This window comes from Halichoerus grypus, chromosome 11 (genome assembly GCF_964656455.1).
Source record: "Halichoerus grypus chromosome 11, mHalGry1.hap1.1, whole genome shotgun sequence".
NCBI classification, from domain to species: domain Eukaryota; kingdom Metazoa; phylum Chordata; class Mammalia; order Carnivora; family Phocidae; genus Halichoerus; species Halichoerus grypus.
In genome coordinates, this window is record NC_135722.1 from 33,568,965 (window position 1) to 33,590,794 (window position 21,830).

General features: G+C 36.0%; 1 protein-coding gene across 2 annotated transcripts in view; it reads right to left on the bottom strand.

Annotated features, from left to right (window-relative positions):
* Positions 1 to 21,830, bottom strand: part of LUZP2 (leucine zipper protein 2) — a 462,949-nt gene that overhangs the window by 249,885 nt on the left and 191,234 nt on the right. Inside the window, exons 2-3 of one of the 2 annotated variants that reach the window (XM_078058292.1) lie at positions 5,520 to 5,633; positions 2,042 to 2,112 (exon numbers count right to left, since the gene is read on the bottom strand). Coding sequence is in view for 1 of the 2 variants with exons in the window: in XM_078058291.1 (XP_077914417.1) it covers positions 2,042 to 2,112; positions 5,520 to 5,637 (189 nt within the window). In the remaining variant the exon portion in view is untranslated. Of the gene's footprint in view, positions 1 to 2,041; positions 2,113 to 5,519; positions 5,638 to 21,830 lie in introns of both variants that reach the window. The other variant, XM_078058291.1, reaches the window with a different exon arrangement.

Genomic DNA, 21,830 nt, shown 5'->3' on the forward strand with positions numbered 1-21,830 from the left:
TTCCTCTCCCACTCCCCCTGCTTGTGTTCCCTCTCTCATTGTCTCTCTCTCTGTCATTTAAATAAACAAAATCTTAAAAAAAATAAAAAATAAACAAGTTTTCAAATTCTGGATAAAACATTAAAATCGTGATATCAAAATATCTGCTCCATTCCGTCCTTTCATTGAAAGACTTGGCCCAACATCTGGTAGTTTGTATACCATACCAAATGTGTAGATGATAATCTGAAATTCTTAATAATCCTAACCATGTTTTTTTTTTTTTTTTCTTGTTTCTCTGGATATTTTGTGTGTCATGTAGAAACAGCTAAACAGATTTTAGGATGGTATCAGCAAACTAAACGAATAGGCTTTTCCTTATCCACATCATGCACAAGCCTGTCTCCTCATCTGCGTCTCCACAGCAGTGAAGACAGACTTGATTCCTCTTTCACTCCATGGTTCTCACTGCTGAGATCACCCTGTCCTGTCCTCCAAGCCAGCTTTCCTCAACCTTTCCCTCCACACTGAACAATGTTTGCAGAGTAATCCTCCTAAAATACTTTAATTTATGTCATGCTCTTACAGAACTACCTAAAATGGGTTCTCTACTGCTAGTGGCTGAAGTCCATTCTGGACCAAGATTTAGAAGTTTTTCTCTCTGGTTCTGGTCATACACATATACAGTTTCATTTGCTGATCGGCCCTAACTCACTCGGTCTTCCTCGGTCACGGCAACCTGCTCAGTGGAGCTGTGCATCTGTCGTGCAGAAGACACTTCCATTCTGATTTTATTACCCTCTCCTGCCATGGAATGCTCTACAAAAAGTCATCATTTTCAGTGTCTCTTGGTTCATTTTGACTAGTTATTTCTATTTGAAATGCGGTTTATAATTCTCCGACACTAATTCAATGAACCAGGGATACTTGTGTAACATTGAGCATAGGTGCTTTATTTCAAACCAATAAAATCACTTAAAATGATCTATTTTGGGGAAGATGTTTGGACAATATTTTATGCAAGCTCTTTAATACTGAACTTTGAAGAGAATTTCATGTTCAAGAAATAATAATTTCATTTAAATAATAAAAAGAGTCAATACAGGACACTCAGTTTGATATTTCTAATGTGTCATCAGCTTGATCCAAACACACATCAATGATAGGTTTCTGGGTCAAAAGGCGAGGACAGTGGAGAAGATACAAGGCAGCAAGAAAGGACTACATAGCATAGTATGCTTAAGCTTTTTAGCAGCTTAATGCTTTGTGATCAGTGAACTAACATGAACGGGTGTGGCTACTGGGTAAGACACTGCAGAGCAAATTCCACTTACACAACTCTCATCAACTCATTTAAGCCCTCTGAACAACTTCCTATCTATTAAATAGTGATAATCATATCTACTTTAAAAGCTAATTGTGAGGGTCAAATGGGAAAATAGATATAAAGCATCTGACAGAGCCTCTAATAAGTGTATAAAAAATGCTAGCTTGTTTCTACCTTAAAACAGCTTTTTTTTTCCTTTGAGAGGCAGTTTCAAATCATATAGCTTTTTATACTGCATAGAAATCTATCGCACAATACACTGTCTTCAAAAAAACACAATCCAACACTAATAAGATTACACTAATTCTACTCATATTGTTGGTAACATTACCCCATTCGTCACCACCCCCACCATTACCACCAGGATCAAGTTTTGATACTATTACATATGGCCCACTGAGATTAGTGTTATTGCATCTGTCTATTGATGGGCAGACTTCTCAGGGTCTATCTTCCTAGGATAATAGGGGAAAATACTACAGATCCATAAACATTCTGTGATCTGCAGACAAAGCAGCATAGCATCATGATCACTATGCACAATTTCCAGCCCCACCATAGATTTACTGTATACAAACCTGCATTTCAATAAGATTCTGATGCCTTCAAGTGTAAGTAAGAAGATAAGTGAATTAATGCATTTAGAATGACCTGATTTTTGTGAAATTTCTGAATGGAGTTTGACACTCTGGGGAAAAAAAGAACCGAGAAAATGAAAAGAAAGCGCAGTCTTACCTTTGTCTCTGACCTATTTCCAGAAGCTTCTCAACATCAGTTTTGGAAGATTTCTCATCATTTTTCAAAGACTGATAAGAAAAGTGGGAAAAGAAAATCTTATTCAAGTGATAAATTGAGGCTCACTTTACTTTTGTCTCTATGGCACAGCTGTGACTGCTCTTAGGCCCTGAAACAAGAATATGCAAATGAGGCCACAGTGATCCTCATGGCTCTAAGGATGCACACGGGGATTTACGACACCAAGCACAGGTGCTACCCAGGGGTGAAAGGGAATAAGCCGAGTCTCAGCCTTTAGAGGTTCGATGGAGGGGAAAATGCTCTCCAATATCTAGGTCTCTTTACAAGTCAGTATAAAACACATCTTCTGCTCTCCAGCTGAAGTTTCATTGTGTTCTCTGCAGGCATGTCAAAACAGCTCTGGCATAGTTTCTACAAATTCAAACGGACATAAAAGACCTCTCTGAATCAGCTAAGTAATAACATAATTCAAGATCAAAGCAGCCCAAAAGCATGTACCTCTTTGGTCTTGTCTATTTATTATTAATGAGTAATGCAGCAGACTACATAGAAAAACTAGGGCTATGTAAAATTGTAACTGCTCTGACAAGATAGGGTATTAAGGGGAAAAAAAATAAAGTACCACCTCAGTCATTAGTGTTTATTTACTCTGGCAAATTCAACATCCACAGACCGTGACTTCAAGCAGAAAAGCCCACTGAGCTATTCTCATTACAGAATCTGTCCCATTAAGTCTTCCCTAAGAACTTTCTTATTTATACTCAATAAACTATTTACCAGGGTAACCTATTAGAAGCTGAAACTGAGGAGCAGTGATACTGTTTGCGGGAAGAGCAGTGGTGGCAGGCAGAAAACTGACAATCTTAGGAATGGCAAATACTTTGTTTACTTAATATCTATTTAACAAATATCTATCATGAATTATGCAAAGTCCTGTGCAGAGGCATAGTGTCTGCCTTCACAAATTTTATAGTCTAATGCTAAAATCAGGCAATTTTCATATAGCAAAATCAGTAGTCTGATTGGGATGTGATGGGCTGCATAAGAGAAACTTCTTTCCGGGTGCCTGGGTGGCTCAGTTAGTTGGTTAAGCGTCTGCCTTCGGCGAAGGTCATGATCCCAGGGTCCTGGGATCAAGCCCCATATCTACAGCCTGGAGCAGGTCACAAAATCTGCCCTTTGACTTCCTTAGATGAAAAACCGGGATGAGATTTTTGAAGCGTCTACTTTAGACAGTTACTGGAAAATTCAGAGGACAAAACAGATGTGGAAAAACACTTGATGAAAAGTGCAATATAATATGCTTACTCATTTATTGACCATATCCTATATTCTGGGCATTCTGAAGGAAACCAGGATCAAGCAGATGACTGTTTTCAAGGAACTTAAAATAAAAAAACAAACAAATGGAAAAGAACATGAGATGCAGAAACGGAAAGGGTAGATACAGACAGGAGTCAGCAAAGTATATCTCAGTAGAAGAGCCAAAGTGTCCTTATTATTTACCCAGGAATGTCCAGGGAAGTGAGGTATACTTGGAAATTATTCTTGGTTCCTTTAAGGATGCTAAAGGTTGAGACACCTACTAATTAATCAACATAATGCTTCTTGGCCGACCTGCGTTACCATCCGTTACCATCCCATCCAGGGACTATGGTTACAGAGAAGACTATAACAAGACTTTCAAAGCTCCTGTCGTCATGAAGTCCCACTGGGGGAAAAATGTAGAATGGGCTATGTTTAATCACTATGAGTTTAAAACCTAGAATCAGTATTTATTAGATGAATGACTGGGCACTTCCTTGGCCTATTTGAGTCTTGTTTCCTCATTTTATGAGTAAAATTTTGTGAAGAGGTTGCTAAGAGGATTTAATGAGATCAAAAATGAAAAATACCTTGCACACTGGCTGACAGGAAATGGAAAAAGAAAGGCATTTTAAAAATTGCAACTACATTCAGTAGTACAATTGTTACCCTTTTAAGAAACATGATTCTATGAAATTATACATTGTTATCAAGCAATTTTCCAGATTGTGATTGGGTGTCTTAACTTAGGCTACCTGTATAGAGACGAGTGTCCTGGTCACACATGGGCATCTCACCATATGCATGAAACAGTTTCAAAGTGTCAGGTGTTCCATCCCCCTGAGAAGGTGCAAGTGTACTGAACATTTGCAGCCTCAGCTGGCGAATTTCTACTTAATGATAAGGTGCAACTCTGGGATCAGCTTCCTCCAAAAATTCACTTAGTCCCCCTTTCATCCGAGTTAGGGCTTCCCTGACGTTCTGTATATTCTTCCACCGTAGCACTGTCCTTACCCTGCTACCTGTCTCTGTGTTCTAATGGAGTATGGGGTGGTTTTTCTGCTCTTATTTTTATGTTCGAGTTGTAACATAACTTCTAGAACAAGAGCTGGGGCACTGGGCTCCTATAGCTGCTCTGCCACCGAACTCTCTCTGTGTCCTCTATAGTTTCTTAACCCTTCTCTAAGTCTTGTTTTCTCACCGACAAGATGAAACTACTAATAACCATAGCACAGTTTTCATGTAAAAAATAAAGATTGTACAAAGAATACCTAACGCAAGACCTTGACCATGTTCAGTAAGCTGTCGTGGCTATGGATACCATCATCATCATCATCTTCATCATCATCATCATCATCTTCAAGGAACAGAAAGCTAAGGACAACACTGACTCCACATGGTTCAGAAACATAGTTTTGTGCAGTAACTAATACACAGGCTCTGTATTTAAACTCTGGCTTCCCTTGTGACATTCAAAAATAACTTATCTTTTCTAAGCATAATCCCTCATGTATAACAAGAAAAAAAAAAACACATTAATAGTATCTTTCTCACAGATAGATTATGAAAATTAAAATTATGTCCTCAAAAAATTCAGTTTTCAATCAAATACCAAAATATCCGATATTTCAGAAAACTTTTCTTATCAGATATAGATCTTGTCTTTGGCTTTTGATGGAGATTTCACTGAGTATTAATACATTTTCATAGATGACTCTTGCCTTTCTAAGACATTTTCTCATTTTAGTAATGAGGATTATTAAAGAATCTTGAGAATTCTCCTTTGTGGAATTTAAGATTCTCTTCTAGAGATCATTCCTATATTCATTCAACTCTTGGTCATAATTAGTTTTCATCATTTTATAATATAAAAAACACAGGGGTCAAATCGATCTTAGAAGCTATGAGAGACTGATGGCCTTGCCAAGCACATAATTTTCTCCTTTCTAAATTTGCAAACCACAGATGCCCAGACTGCATTTCAAATGACATTTCTTTTCAAAGCTCATATGATAATAAATAAATCCTCTGGTCAAACCCAGAACCATATTCAAAACTGGTAAAAAATGCAGGAGTCTTTAATGTTAATCTACCGAGACAAACCGAGTGACTCCTCAGCCTTTGCTGCCAGGAAAATTAGTTTTCATCTCACCTGAAAGTTGACTTTAATTCCACCAAGTTCTCTTGATGTCTTTGTCAGCTGATGGAGGATGTTGCTTCGTTCCCTAAAGACTTCTTTCAGCTGCTTTTCTAGCTCTTCATAGTCCTGTCTAACACAGAAAAAAATCGCATGAGAGCCCCTCAAAAGCTTCCACGGGGCTTCAGCCTCTTTAAATACTATCACAGGCCCTTGCATTTCAAGCAAAATCTAGATTAACTGAAACCTTAATTACTAGGATGTTTTGTTTTCCTCTTTCACCTAAAAGGAGAAAACTGAAAACCAGTCTTATAACAAAGGTTTTATTTTTTTAATTGAGGGCTCTCTAGGCTACAGAGAATTTCCAGAACTATACTATCTTTGATAGGCTTAAGATAGTTTATCAGGTACCTCTTGGAAAACAGATATTTTCCATGACATCACCATTCTTTTTCCTAAGGTCTTTGACATTTTATAGCAGAAGATATGATTTGAACCAAAGTATTTCAAATACATAGGTTCTGACACTGGGGAGACATACTTGGGGGTACAGCCAGGGCAGAACATAGGGGTCTTGCTTCATCTCTGGTAGGTAGGGAAGGAAGTCCATAGAAAAGACAGCCCTTCCGAAACATGTCTAAGAATTTCTATTGCTATTAAAGAGGTAATGGAAGAAACAAATTATCTATAAAATCAGTAAATAAATACAGTAATTTGAGTAAAATTTGAACAGACTTAACAATTTTCATGAAGGAAAGACTTATTTAACGCCATATCATCTATGTGTATTTTTTTCTTACTTTTCTCATATGGTCTTTGTAAGACCATATTGTAATTCTCATTTTGTAGACATAAAAGAATTGAGCTCAGAAGGATCAAGTTACTACCCTAAGATCCTATTCAAGTAATGTATGAGCAAATAGGATGTGTTTGTGTATATTTATGTATGTTATGGCAAGTGTGCAAGTGTGTGTGTGTGTGTGTGTGTGTGTGTGTGTGTGTGTGTGTGTAGGGAAAATGTAGACAAGGAAAATGATGGTTGTCAGGGCAACTGATAGGGGGAGGTTAAAATGATCAACTGGAGTACGTAGGAGAGTTGCTCCATGTATGGAAGACTTCCTGGAAAAAGTAATATAATATATAAGGTACTCTGGGAAAGAGAATTAGAAATTAGCTATATGAAAGGGGAAGGTATGTGTAAATACTAATAAAAATGAGCTCATTGAATTTTTTAAAAGTGACTATATATCAGAAGATTGGAGTCCTAATGGGAGGGGGTGGTCAGGATTTACTGCTAAAATGAGGGTATGGACAGCATGAGCAAACAGATGCAACACACTTAAGTGACAGGGGAGTTTTGACAATTGTTTGGAAAATAGGTGTAAGTAACTAAACACGGAGTAATATGGTTGGATTTATGGTTTGTAAAGATTTCCCTGGCTAAAAACTGGAGAGTGAACTAGAGGGTGGGGGGCTGTGGGGCGGTGGGGCGGTGGGGGGTGGACTTGGAGAAAGGGAGGCTGGTAAGGAACTTACCATGGCAATAGTCAGGGAAAAGGTTGTGGTGGCCTAAATTAGATTAGAAACTGCAGAGACAGTGAAGCTTGGACTGATTTCAGCAAAACATGCAAAATTGAATCAATAATACATAACATTCTTTCAAATGTCTTTTGTCTGTTATGGGGAAAGAGTGTCAGGGTGCTGGTTATTAATGTTGCCATGTTTCTGGATGAGGCAACTGTTGGACACAGCCCTTTACTGAGAGAGAAGTCATGGGAAGAACAGTTTTTTATCACTAAGTTAGGTTGACAAGTTCAATTTTAAACTTGTAAGAAAATGGCTTTAACTTTTTAGTTTTTTTAATCTATAAAATGCAATATTTAATACATAAGGAGCGACTTGGGGCGCCTGGGTGGCTCAGTCGGTTAAGCGTCTGCCTTCGGCTCAGGGCATGTTCCCAGCGTCCTGGGATGGAGCCCCATGTCGGGCTCCCTGCTCAGTGGGGAGTCTGCTTCTCGTTCTAACTCTGCCCCTGCTCCTGCTTGCTCTCTCTCTCAAATAAATAAAATTAAAAAAAAATAAAGGAGCAACTTATGTAGAGTTTTGAACCCATAGTATGTCACTTAATTTGTAAAATATTTAAAAAATTCTGTTACTGAGAAATTTGATGAATTTTCAGTCTTTACTACAGCATTATAAAGGAACTGGGTCTACCAATGACCATAGTGATGATTACTAAATGCATGCCATCTACAATAGGTTTCTAATACAATTCTTTGCTTCCCCCCACCCCGCCCCATTTCTTAACTGTTGTTTTCTAGCACTGTTTATATTCTTGTTTGAAGGAAACTGGAATGCTCCCCTGTTAAGAACCTCAGTATTTCTCCCTGGCCCGGAGATTTTCACTGATGACTAGCGTGCCCCACCATTTCCTCTTGGTCTCACTAGCAAAGTCAAATAATGAGTGGCAAGGCCCATGGTCATCTATTTCTAATTATTCAGCTTTAGTTTCTATCCCAGTTTGTTTCACCTGAATGTTTGTGACAATAAACACACCTCCAAAATTATCTCAAGTGACCAGAATAAATAACAATGTTAGGTAACTCATGCACTGACGATGTATTATATGCAAGATGGTGTTATATATATTTATTCATTTAATCTGCAGAACAACTCTGTCAGATAAGCACTGGTCTTAATCCCATATTACAGTTGAAGAAATTGAGCTACAGGGATGGTAACTTCCCAGAACAGATTTCTGTTAAGGATGTGGTAGATCAGTCAGCCTTCAGAGTCCAGTGTCTTGGCCAGTACTCTGGAAGAACACAGTGACTTGACGAGGAGTTTGTAACAGTTAAATGTTCACTGTGCCGTTGCAGAATGTATTATCTATGACTTCTTCTTGCACCAATATATATGTGTTTTGGTATTGAAATTTTTTTGCCATTTATTATTTTCCATTAAGTAAAATTGTATTATTATTTACAATCATCTTTTAATCCTATCACCGTATTTGGCCTTCAAATAAATTCATTAGGAAAGGAGAACCATTATATGTAAAAAAAAAGAAGAAGAAGAAGATGATAGCAGGAAAGGAAAAATGAAGGGGGGGAATCGGAGGGGGAGACGAACCATGAGAGACTATGGACTCTGAGAAACAAACTGAGAGTTCTAGAGGGGAGGGGGGTGGGGGGATGGGTTAGCCTGGTGATGGGTATTAAAGAGGGCGCGTACTGAATGGAGCATTGGGTGTTATATGCAAATAATGAATCATGGAACACTACATCAAAAACTAATGATGTAATGTATGGTGATTACCATAACATAGTAAAATTAAAAAAAATTTAAAAAAAGGAAAGGAGAACGAGTTTAAATCCCTCTTTTGTTCTGGTAAGTACATTGAGAGCCACGAAAAGGATATAATTTATCAGGGAAATATAGTCAAAGTGTTAATTAACAGCACCACTCTAGATTCAACCATTCAAGTTTCTAATAAAAGGGGAAACCAGGTTACTCTGTTAAAGTAACATTAATAGAAGCACTGGTTAGCATTTTACCACATTCTCTTGCATTTGCGAACGGGTGCATATTTACCCCAATTCATGTTATTTTTCCCCATAACATACATACATATATATATTAATATGTATATGATCCTCCTATGGTTGTATTCTGCAACTGCCTTGTACGTCTCAGAGCTCTTTCCATGTTTACACATATTAAAATCCATGTGCTTATACTTTAATATATTTTACCGTTGGACATTGAGGGTGTTTTCAGTTTTTCTTTCTCTCTTAAAAGTAATGAAATCCACATATGTGGGTACAAATATATTTTCTTGAAAATTTCTGTGACATCTATCCCTAGAAATGGAAATGTTTTGCTCTAGAACTAACATGTTAATTTTTATAGGTACTAGTAAATTGCCTTCCTTTGAGATATTTGAGTCTATACTTCTATTATCAGTATAGTATTCTGCTATTCTCAACACATGCACCTGAACTGGAAATTGTTTTCCTCCTTTACGTCATTATGTTAGTGGCATGAGGGAAAAAATGATACCTTCTTTAAGACAGAATTTTCAATCACTTTATTGGGAAGACTGATTGTGTTTTCCTAACTTTCACTAGTACTTGCATTTCTGCCCTTAGGAATTATCTGTGTATGCCTTCTACCCATTCGTATTTTGGGTCCGTTATTGTACTGGCTTGCTGGGGCTGCTATCACAGAATGAGTGGCTCAAGCAACAGAAATTTGTTGTCTCACAATTCTAGAGGCTAGAAACTCAGAATCAAGCTGTTGGTAGAGTTGATTCCTTATGAGGCCTGTGAGGGAAAATTCTGTCCCACGTCTCTCTCTTGTGGCTTGCGGATCATATCTTTTCCCTATGTGTCTTTACATCGTCTTCTATGGGTGACTCTGTGACTAATCTTCTCTTCTTTTTTTAAAGATTTTATTTATGTATTTGACGGGGGGGGGAGCCCGATGTGGGACTCGATCCTAGGACCCCGGGATGATGACCTGAGCCAAAGGCAGACGCTTAACAACTGAGCCACCCAGGCGCCCCTAATCTTCCCTTTTCATAAGGATTCCACTCATATTAGTTTAGAGCCCACTCTAGAAACCTATTTTAACATGGTAGCTTCTATAAACACCCATCCTCAGATGATGTTACATCTAAGGTACTGGGGGCGGGGGAGGACTTCAACATATGAATTTTGGGGGATACAACTCAACCCGTACAGTTATTTAATCTATTGATTTATAGAAGCTCCTGTCCAGTAAGGTTTTTAACTGTCATTATGGTGAAAATATTTTCCAAGTCTGTTACAGGTTTTTACATTTACTAACTCCTCAATTTCTTTTGAATATGGAGATAAATCTTTTCCTTTATGGTGTCTGTATTGCTCTTGCACAAATAGACCTTCTCCATCCCAATACTGTTCTTTAAAAGTGGCTGTGAAGATATATTAGTTAATTGTTGCTAAACTACAAAATTAATTTTGGAATATATTATATTTATGTGTTTTTCATATGAAAAGATGGGAATATAATTTAGATAAGCATAGCCAATTGTCTTAGCACAGTTGTGACAATCCTTTCCCCACTGACTTTGAAATGACATTTTCTGATGTACCAAATTCCTTTTTACTGTATGTTTTGAAACCTCTATTCTAATGTATTGATGAATTTGTTGCAACACTATATCATGGTTTAACTATTAAAGCTGTGTGCTACAATTTGTTATTTCCTATATTTTTCCCCTATTATTTTTATTTATAGTTTTATTGATAAATTTTCTGTATCTGGTATTCTCAGTGAATTTTATAATCAGTTTGTCAATTTCATAAAAAACGTCTATAGGGAATTTAACTGAAACTGCATTCATATTATAGTTATATTTAAGGAAATACATAACAAAAGGGTACCTTTCAATCCCAAAGATAGATGGTCTCATATATTATTCTAGGACTTTTATATGATTCAGCAATGCTTTAAAGGTACTTCAATGAGTTTTTGCTCATTTCATGTTAGGTTTATGCTGTTACTGTGGGTGGATTTTTCCATTCCACTGCCTACATGAATGTTGCTAGTTTCTTTTAAAACTACTAAGTTGATCTTGATTCCAGACATCTTACTAAACAAACGTAGTACTTGTTATACTTACATAGTTGATTTGTTTGGCCTTTTCAAGTGGACAGCAATATTTTCTTTCAATAATACCAACCATCTTTCATTCTCATAACTTTTATTTTTTTTTCTCTTTGTTAATTATACTGGCTAAGACCTTCAAAACAATGCCAAGTGGAGCAAATGATAGTAGACCAACTAATTTGTTTGTGGCTTTAGGATAGCTATATTATGTTTCATCAGTGAGTAAATATATGTGAATACTTGCTGTAATTTTCAGGTGATACCATTGTTCTCAGGTCATTTTTTTTAAATAAAAATTTTGTTGAGTTGTAGCACTTATGCAGAAAAGAAATACACAATCCCCAGGGCACATTTCATGAACTCTCACGAAGTGAACATGTAAGAAATTTTAAAAATGAACCATGCACCCTAGATGATATTCTTTGACTTCACCCATTTATTACATTCACTCTCTTCCCCAAATATAACCAATATTTTTATTTCTATTACTTCATAATCACTTGCCTATGTCTGAAATTTATGCAAATGCTGAATGTCTTTTAGTTGATTTGTTTTATACAACATGGAGTTTGTGAAACTCTTCCATATTATGTGGAGAAATAGTTTGTTAGTTTTTACCACTACTTAGCATAGTAATGAGTAATTATATTGCAATGTATCTATTCTAATGCCAACAGACACCTTTTTTCCCAGTTTTTGACTATTATGAATGCTATGAATATTTCATATGCCTTGTATTTAACATACAAATACATGTATGCCAAGTACATAACTAAGAAAGGAATTGCTTCATTATAGAGCATACATTTTCAGCTTCAGTAAATACTGCCAGAGAATTTTCCAAATCAGCTGTATCATAGGAGAGGTGAAGAATTTCAATTGCCTCAAATTCTTATATACTATGGTATTGTCAGTATTTATAAATTTTTAGTCACCCTACTGGTTGTACAATAGCATTTCATTTTAGCTATAATTTATATTTTACTGGTGACTCAAAGTGACTACTTTACAAAAAATAATAATTAAATATGATTTTTTTAAAATTTTATTTATTTGAGAGAGAGAGAGTGAGAGAGCACACAAGCAGAGAGAGGGGCAGAGGGAAAGGGAGAAGCAGACTCCCCACTGAGCAGGAAACCCAACCTGGGGCTCAATCCCAGGACCCTGGGATCATGACCTGAGCCAAAGACAGATGCTTAACTGACTGAGCCACCCAGGCACCCTAAATATTGTTTTTTATAAAATGCCTGCTCATGCCTTTTGCCTTTTCTCCATTGGTTTGCCCATTGTTTATTATTTATTTGTGGGTTGTATTTATATATTCCATACATGAGCCCTTTGGTGGTTAAATGTATAGAAAACATAATTACATCTTCTGCTGTAAGAATTTTCAATCTCTTAATAGTGTCTTTTGATGAACAGACATTGGTAATATAGACCAAATTATTAATCTTTTATATTCAGAGTTGTTCAATGGAGTTGTACCACCTAAATTTGTAAATGTTTGAAATATATTTTTATCTGATTAGATTTAAAATTATAAACATTTAAAATTATATATTGCTAGCATATTAAAACATGGATTTTTGTATATGATTTTGCGTTCAGCAAATAATCAACTATAAAAATTATTTGTGGAATATTTTGTATTTTCTTACATGTATAATTACATTGTCTGCAAAAATATAGTTTCTGTTTTTTCAATCCTTAGGTCTTTTATTTAAATTCCTTATCTTACTTTGCTATCAAGGACCAAGGACTTTTCTACAATATTCAATAAAATTTGTGATAAATACATTCTTTGTTTATTCCAGATTGCAGGGGGAAGAGCTTTCAAGACCACAAATATGGTATTTCCCACAGGCGTTTTTGGTCAACTTTTCAATTTTTAAAAATCAGATATAAAAAAAGTTTTATTTCTGTTTTCTAAATCTTTTCAGTTTTAAGCATGAATGGAATTTGAATGCAGTCCAATATTTTAGTTTTTTTTTTTTTTCATTGTGGTGTATGTCATTTGCTTACAGCTCTTTCCTTCCTCCTATCCTTGGCCATACTGCTCATGTAGGCAGGAAAGAAACCCCCACACCATTCATTTGGTCGTGTGACACTTCAATAGAATGTTAATGGACATGACACATTGAAGACTGTAAATGTTGTCTGTCTGATTTTGCTTAGTTTCTTGTTCTCCTGCTAATGGCCACATGAAGAAATTCCCCCAGATAACTCCTGCAACTTCAGGCCTCTTAAAAAAGAAAACGTAGAGAGTAAACCTGAATTTGATTCATACTCTGAAGCAGACACTCCCCAGTGACGCTTCAACATGAGTTTGAAAACTAAATGTTATTATAGCCATCAATCAGGCTTTTGGAGTAATTTGTAATGTAGCAGTATCACAGGAAAAACTGGTCTCATAAATGCATCTATTGAGATGATCATATATATTTTTTCTTTTACACTATTAATGGGCTGATTTACACTGATTCATTTCACATATGATTAATGACTACATTAAATCAAACTCTCATTACTGAAATTAATCATTTTATTATATATAATTCTGTTAGATTCAGTCGGCTAATATTTTGTTTAGGATTTTTACATTTATTTTCATGGGAGAAATTTAGTTATAATGTCCTTTCTCATCATATCCATGTAAAGCTTCATATCTAGGTTATGTTTAGCTCATAAAAAAAATTGGGACGTGAGCCTTCTTTTCCTATTATCTGAATGAATTTGTGTAAGACTGGTAGTATTTCTTATCTGAATGAGTAGAACTGACATGTAAACCACCTGGTTTGCAATTTCCTTCGTGAGAAGGTCTTTATTTACAGATTTAATGCTTTAAGAGATATGTGACTGTTCAGATATCCTAACTATCCCTATGTCAATATTAGTAATACCCATTATTTTTAGGAATTTGTCCATTTCATTGTCATTCATTTATTTCATGATTCCGAATGACAAAAATTTGACCTGAGCTCATCTGGGCATGGCTCCTTCAGGCTGGGCTTACTCTTGCTTCTGTGGTCATTTCCTGGTCAAATAAATGGCTCTATTTCTGTGGTTGACTCATTATCAGTTTGTAAGTGAAGACACAGTCTCGTATGTCCCTCATCATCCAGAGAGTTAGCCTGTGCTTATTCATATTCCAGTTGGTTAGGGTGCTAAGAAAATTAGCAGAAATAAAGGAGTATTTTCAGATTTAGGCTCGGACATAGTATAACATCCCATCTGCCATATTGCATCTGTCACAAAGCAAGTCAAGTCCAGGGCACATTCAAGAGTCAGAGAAATACACTTCATTTCTTCACGGGAAAACATTCAAAATCATATTGTAAGTGAGTATGTATACAAGAGTGATCATGATCATATTTCTAAATAATCTATTGCATAGCCCCTGTTTTTAACTTCTTAGTACTTCAATTCTCAGAGATTAGTCCTTTGAGTACTTGCCACCTTGTGCACTAGTGGTTCTCCAACTGATTCAATCCCATTTCTTCTCTAACTCTGAATATTTGAACACTTTTATTTGCACTTACTGTCCTAGCTCAAGTCTTCATTATCTATTTATAAAATTATATTGATTGATTTTTTTTTTTTTTTTTTTTTGCTTCTCAATCCATTTAATGCACTGTTCTCAAATCAGGCTTTCTAACCTTAAAGTTCTATTTGCATCAACTTACAGTTTAAAATATCAATGCTCTCCTGTTATGTCAAGGTCAAAGCCATCTGCCCTCTGGCTTGAAATTACCTTTATTCTCCTTCTGTCTTCTTTGCTCAGGTTCCATAGCTTTCCTCTTATGTGTGCTATATTTAATTAACAACCAAAGAATATTTCTTGAAAATCTTTAAATGTATTTTTGTCTATTTTCATTTGCATGAATTAACTGAAACTGAAATTAAAATGAATTTAAAGATTCTCACATCAACCCGGAGTGCCTTCACCTACTCTGTCAATCTAGATAGAAAAATTACCTCATCTCAATTTCTCCATGAAGTCTCTTCTTAGAGCTATATAGTTCCTTTCTTTTCCGAGTTTAGATATCATATATTCTATCCACTCCTTCATTTTTTAAAATTAATTATCAGAGATAGAATTTTTTAATGAATAATTATACACTAGCCTGTTTAGAATAATGAGTGCTTGGAACCATGTATCTCTTCCTTTTTCTACTAATAATTATTTAATTTGATGATGATCCTAGATCGGGCCAGTGGAAGCTCCTACAAATTGGCTCGTTTCCTGCGACTTGTCCCCATCATTCTTGGAATCCTTCCTTACACTTTATGCTCCTTTGCTGTCCTGTCAGAACCAATATTGCTCAATTTATTCTAAATGCAAATACGATAGAAATAACGCTTATCATGGAGTGATGTTTTAATGTTTCAACTTGACTTTGTTTTTTTAGCTTTTGTTTTAAATTAAAAAATCCTCCAGAGTGTGTCCAATGCCTGCAGATTTAAGCCTCATAAAATTCAAAGATCTGGAGTAGTGTCGTGAGATCTCAAGGTTTGCTTTGCCCACAGAAATATAACAAAAATAATAATTGCAGAAATGCAAACTTCCATTCAATGTGTTTACAGCATTTCTGCCTACATTTAAAGAATCATTTATTATGGCAGCCATAACCATAGTTTCCTGTCATTTATTCTTAAAAAAACACTATCCAGTATTTATTATATACAAGTATATGTCAGACATGTGGCAGACATTTTACGTATGTCATTAATTCTCGTAATTTCCCAGAAATGTAAGTGACACTATATTCATTTCACAAGCAAGAAAGCACAGATTCACAATAATTTCTCCAAGGTCACACAGATAGTAAAAGATTAGTTTTCAACCCTAGGTATCTTTGATGACAAATATCCTATTATATGGTCTCTATAATAAATGAACCCTGTAAATAATTTTCTTGGTTCCTCCTACATGTAGGAATCTTTGGAAAAAAGCAAAAAACATTAGCAATACATTATCCCTAACCCAGTAGCGTGTAATATATAGAAAAAAAAAGAACACACATCATGATGAGGATAGCATATGACAAAATGTGACAGGATCATGGAAACGATCATGGAAAATTTCATGGAAAAAAAACATATTTGTGTTGGGCTTTGACTGATGCATAGAATTATTAAATGCAGTAGAGGGAACGGTATCCTAAGCAGAGGGAGTGATAGAAGTAATGACAATGTATAAGGAAAGTGCTGAGTGCATATACATTATAAACCAGCAAGCAACATAGTCTAAAGTGCATAGAGGGTACTCATTGAGCTATTGGGTAAAACCTGAAGAAATTGGTAAAATTCAAATATAAAAACTCTTAAATGCCATGCTCAGGACTTTTAAATGCTTTCTATAGGAAATATACTGTTCTGTGAATTGCCAAGAAAGCTATCTTTAGGAATATATATAGTCAGATTAGTAACTCAAAAGCACATCTAAAGGAAGAAAGATTTAAATTATTCTCCACCCAGTTGTCAAAGCTGTTCCAAAGTGTATATTCTTATATTTCATAGGCAAGCAGACTGAATAAAAGTGGCTTTTACTTGGGTTGGCCAGGATATTAAATTGGTGACCACGTGGAGTTGCATCCTGGGAAACACTTGCAATGTCTGTCCTCAGGAAATTCAGGAGAACTATGAAACTCCTCTGAATCTTGGCAGAAAGGTCATGGATTATTTTTTTAAAAGGCCTCTGTATTATCTGAAGCCACTCTTTCCCTTTTCTTTTTATCAGACTCAACATTCAGTGTGACCACCAGGATATTTGCATGGTATTTTTCTTTCAAGGTCTACCACTGCAAATGAAGAGAAGAAGCCAAAGTCATTTGCAGATGTGTGGCGGAATTCATTCTGTGTCCCTGTGTAAAAGATGGCTAAAAAAGTATCCTTTGGAGAAGGAGGGTCTCTCATATAAATACAGTCAAAACTTGAAGCATTGCAAGCCTTTTGGCAAGAGTATTTTAAACTAAAAAAATACAACTCTTCTCCCAACAATCCTACATCTGATAATGTATTCGTAGAAATAAAAGTCCTGGTCCTTGAGAACATAAATTTAAAGGAGCATTAATCCTAAATATCTGGAAACAAAATAAGAGTTCTGGATAAATTATGTTCCATACACTGACAAGGACTCTCCTTGACCAAACTTTAGTCAAGTTCCTCAGCATCTGTGAGGACCATAGCACCAAGTTGTGGCAGGAATCTTGCTAAATCAGGTTGCCAGAACCCCCACTCCAGTGTCTGGGCATCTTGGATATCAGATCCAATTCCTCGTCCTCCACCATTCTCCAGGTAATATCTGACAACTCTGGCCTGCTTTCAGCAAGAATCCTGTCAAGCTGGGTTGGCCAGAACCCTCCTGTGCCCCTGATGTTTCCTCTCTGTCATTTTCCACCCATCAACCCCACCCTGCTCCTTACCTGTAAATCCCTACTTGTCCATGCTGTACTCAAAATTGAGCCCAGTTCTATGCAGAGATCTCTTTTCCCCCAACGGCAATAGTCCCTGAATAAAAATCTGCTTTTATTGCCTTAACTACTGTCTGGCTCTGATTTTCTTTGACAACATGATACTATATATCATTTTAGGAGTTAAGTTACATGTCATTTAGAGCAATGAGGTCCTTTTAAGTAATAAGAGGAAAAATTAAAAGTATGAGGCATTTATATAACACTAGTAATAATGAATCATGCCCTGTGAATGCACAAATATATGTTTGTGCCTGAATGTGTCTATATAGATAGGATCATGTTAGTAAGGATAAAAATTTGAAATCAAAAAGGTTATGAGAGGGCAGAGGAGGGCTGCAGGGAGAGGAAATTTAAGAAAGGAAAGTACAAGCAAACAAAGAAAAGGAAAAGATAGACCTGCTGTCTTTATATAAAATTATACATGTGTGTGCATGTGCATAAAGACCTCAAATTAAAAGTGTTACATAAGAAATAAGAAGAAATCCCCAAATTTTCCCAAATAAACACATTCAAGTACACATATATTGACTTAGACATCACCATCCACCATCACCCCTCACAGTGATGCTGCATGAATCCCGTGATGCCTATACTTAGAAAAGAAAACCCTTATTAAAGCAATACTTTCTGGATTGAAAACATGGGAAGAATGAAAAAAAAAAGACAAATAGTAGAGAAATATCACTGTCATGATGCATATTGTAGCCTATTTATTAGATATAAAATTTTGAAAATCAAAATTTGATTTCCAGATATTGTCACTAACCAGCTAGTCAGACATTAGGAAATCACTATAACTCTCTAGCCTCAGCACCCATATCTATGAAATAGATTATATTTCACAAATTGATAAAAATTTACAAAGTTGATAATAAGAGGCTTAATTTTCCTTGTTGAAAATAAAGGAAAAAAACTTCCCCGTTCTCTGAGCATTTACTTTAGCAAACTTTTAAGCTCTTTCCCCCTTTGAAATATATGTAATTCTTCTTAAGAGTAAATAAGCCACTTGCCAGCTTTGAGACCTAGGAATATTTTTCTCATGTGACCTGGGAACCATCTCTTTGAAATGTCATCATCAAGAAAGATAGCACCCCTCTGCACAGTAAAGGAAATAACAACACTAAAAGGCAACCTGCTGAATGGGAGAAGACATTTGCAAATGACATATCCGGTAAAGGGTTAGTATCCAAAATATATAGAGAACTTATAAAACTCAACACCCCAAAAATGAAAAATCAATTAAAAAATGGACAGAAAACATGAATACACATTTTTCCAAAGAAGACATACAGATGGTCAACATGTGAAAAGATGCTCTACATCACTGATTATCAGGGAAATGCAAATCAAAACTACAATGAGATATATCACCTCGCACCTGTTAGAATGGCTAAAATCAACACAAGAAACAACAGGTGTTGGTGAGGATGTGGACAAAGGGGAACACTTTTACATTATTTGTGGGAATGCAAACTGGTACAGCCACTCTGGAAAACACTATGGAGGTTCCTCAAAAAGTTAAAAATAGAACTACCCAGCAATCACACTATAAGGTATTTACCCAAAGAACACAAAAATACTAATTCAAAGGGATATATGTACCTCGAAGTTTATAGCAGGATTATTTACAATAGCCAAATTATGGAAACAGCCCAATGTCCAACCATTGAAAAATGGATAGAGAAGATATGGTATATATATATATATATATATATATATACAATGAAATATTACTCAACCATAATAATGAAATCCTTCCATTTGCAACGATGTGGATGGAGCTAGAAAGCATTATGCTAAGCAAAATAAGTCTGAGAAAAACAAATACCATATGATTTCACTTTAAGAAATGAAACAAATGAACATGGGGGAAAAAAGAGAGAGAGCCACATCAACAATCAGACTCAACTATAGAGAATAAAATGAGGGGAGATGGGTGGGAGGCGAGGGGAGGTGGGTGGGAGGAAGGGTTAAAAAGGTGATAGGGATTAAGGAGTATACTTGTGATGAGCACTAGGTCATGCATGGCAGTGTTGCATCACTATATTATACACCTGAAACTAATATTACACTGCATGTTCACTAACTAGAATTTAAATAAAAACTTTAAAAAAAAAAAAAAAAAGATAGCAGGGCACCTGGCTGGCTCAGTCAGTAAAGCATGGCACTCTTAAATCTCGGGGTTGTAAGTTCAAGCTTCATGCTGGGTGTAGAGATTACTTTAAAAAATAAGATCTGTCAAAACATTTTTAAAAAGAAAGTTAGCACCCCTACTCCCAGTTCCTGTGGGAGTGTAGGAGCTTAACTTTAGCTGGTGCCCCCAGTTACAAAACTACCTCTTGTCATAAAGCATAAAAAGTTTATTTTTCCTTTGGGTAAAGCCAATTTGCTAATGCAGGTGGACACCCCAAACACCAAATTAATTTAGGACAAACTATGTATGAAAAATGGTACTGTGGAGTCCTGTTACATGAAAACTAATATGTATATTGAGAAAATGCCTGGAATAAGTTGTATCTGCTTGTCTGTATAAAAGGATGAGATTTCTTTCTGTCTTTGCAAACTTCTAGGAGACTGCCTGCCATGAACATCGTATTGTTTTAATGCTTACTCAGCAAGAAAAAAATTATTTTATTTCTCTTCTATCTTTGTGGAGATGTTTTCTGAGTTGGGAGGAAATTTTGTCTTTAATTATATTTCCCCCAAAGTAGTCCCTTAACTTTTTTTAAAATAAAAGAAGTGTGAGAGAGAATTCAATAGTGCTAATAATTATGCCTGCCATTTATTGAGTAAGTGCCTGGGGGAAAGTGTGAGACAGAAGGCTTTATGACCCTTATAATGCAAACATCATGCCATGCTGGACATGATTTATTTAAAGAAACAACCTCCTTCCTTCCCAATGACAACACAGTCCTGAATACAAGCCACTGAGTTCATCTGATGCTCCAACAAAGAAAAAGAAATCTTTTCCAATCCTGAGAAAAAGGGAAACAAAATACTTCTTTGGACTAATTGAGAGACATGCTATTCATACAGAATATTCAGGAACATTTAGGGTTAATTTTGCATTACATTCTGACTTTAGAGTTTGAATGCATATCAACACTGTAATGGCTCATAAGCAATGGTTCTTTTTTTTTTTCTTTTTTTTAATTATGTTATGTTAATCACCATACATTACATCATTAGTTTTTGATGATAAGCAACGGTTCTTAAAATTTTTGTGGATTATCAGCCTCACTGATAGTGTTACGAAAATACGAATACTCTTCCTAAAATAATTTCCACACACTTACAAATTAACAAAGCTACACAGTATTTCGAAGGGCACATGAACTCTTTGTAGGAAATGGACACTAATGTTAGTGCAGACATTTCATGAACTGCAGGCTCCTTGTAGAGAAACCCTGCTCTAGAAGGACGGGCCATTTGGGATATTTATATTTACTCTGATTTTTTCAATATTGTCTTCAAATATAAGATGGTTCTTGAAGTCAGTGATGACTTAGGCAGGGCAAAAATGTTTACAAATATTTTGTCAGTGGTAGGTTCAGAAAGGGGCTCATCTCTGCAGAGTCTAGAAATATATGCTGTGCAGGGAGAATGTATCCAAGGAGAAGAGATACTTTGTCATAGATTTTTTTTGAAGGTTTTTATTTATTTATTTAGAGAAGAGAAAGAGAGTATGAGCAGGAGGAGGAGAGGTAGAGAGAGAATCTCAAGCCGACTCTGCCCTGAGCACACAGCCCCACATGGGGTTTGATCTCACGACCCTGAGATCATGACCTGAGCTGAGATCAAATGTCGGATGCTTAACCGACTGAGCTACCCATGTGCCCCTGTCCTAGATTGTTTAAATGGGCACACAGTGAAATATAATAAATGCTCTTCCCTTTTCAGTGACCATGGTGAAAGAAATTAACAACTATCTAACTAGTCAGGGAGAAAAAAATAAATCACTAGACAAAGTTTAAGTACAGTTGGAATTGTAGCTTGGCTTTAAAGAGTATGAAGCTATTTTTTTTTTTTAAGATTTTATTTATTTATTTGACAGAGAGAGACACAGCGAAAGAGGGAACACAAGCAGAGGGAGTGGGAGAGGGAGAAGCAGGCTTCCCGTGGAGCAGGGAGCCCGATGCGGGGCTCGATCCCAGGACCCTGGGATCATGACCTGAGCTGAAGGCAGACACTTAAC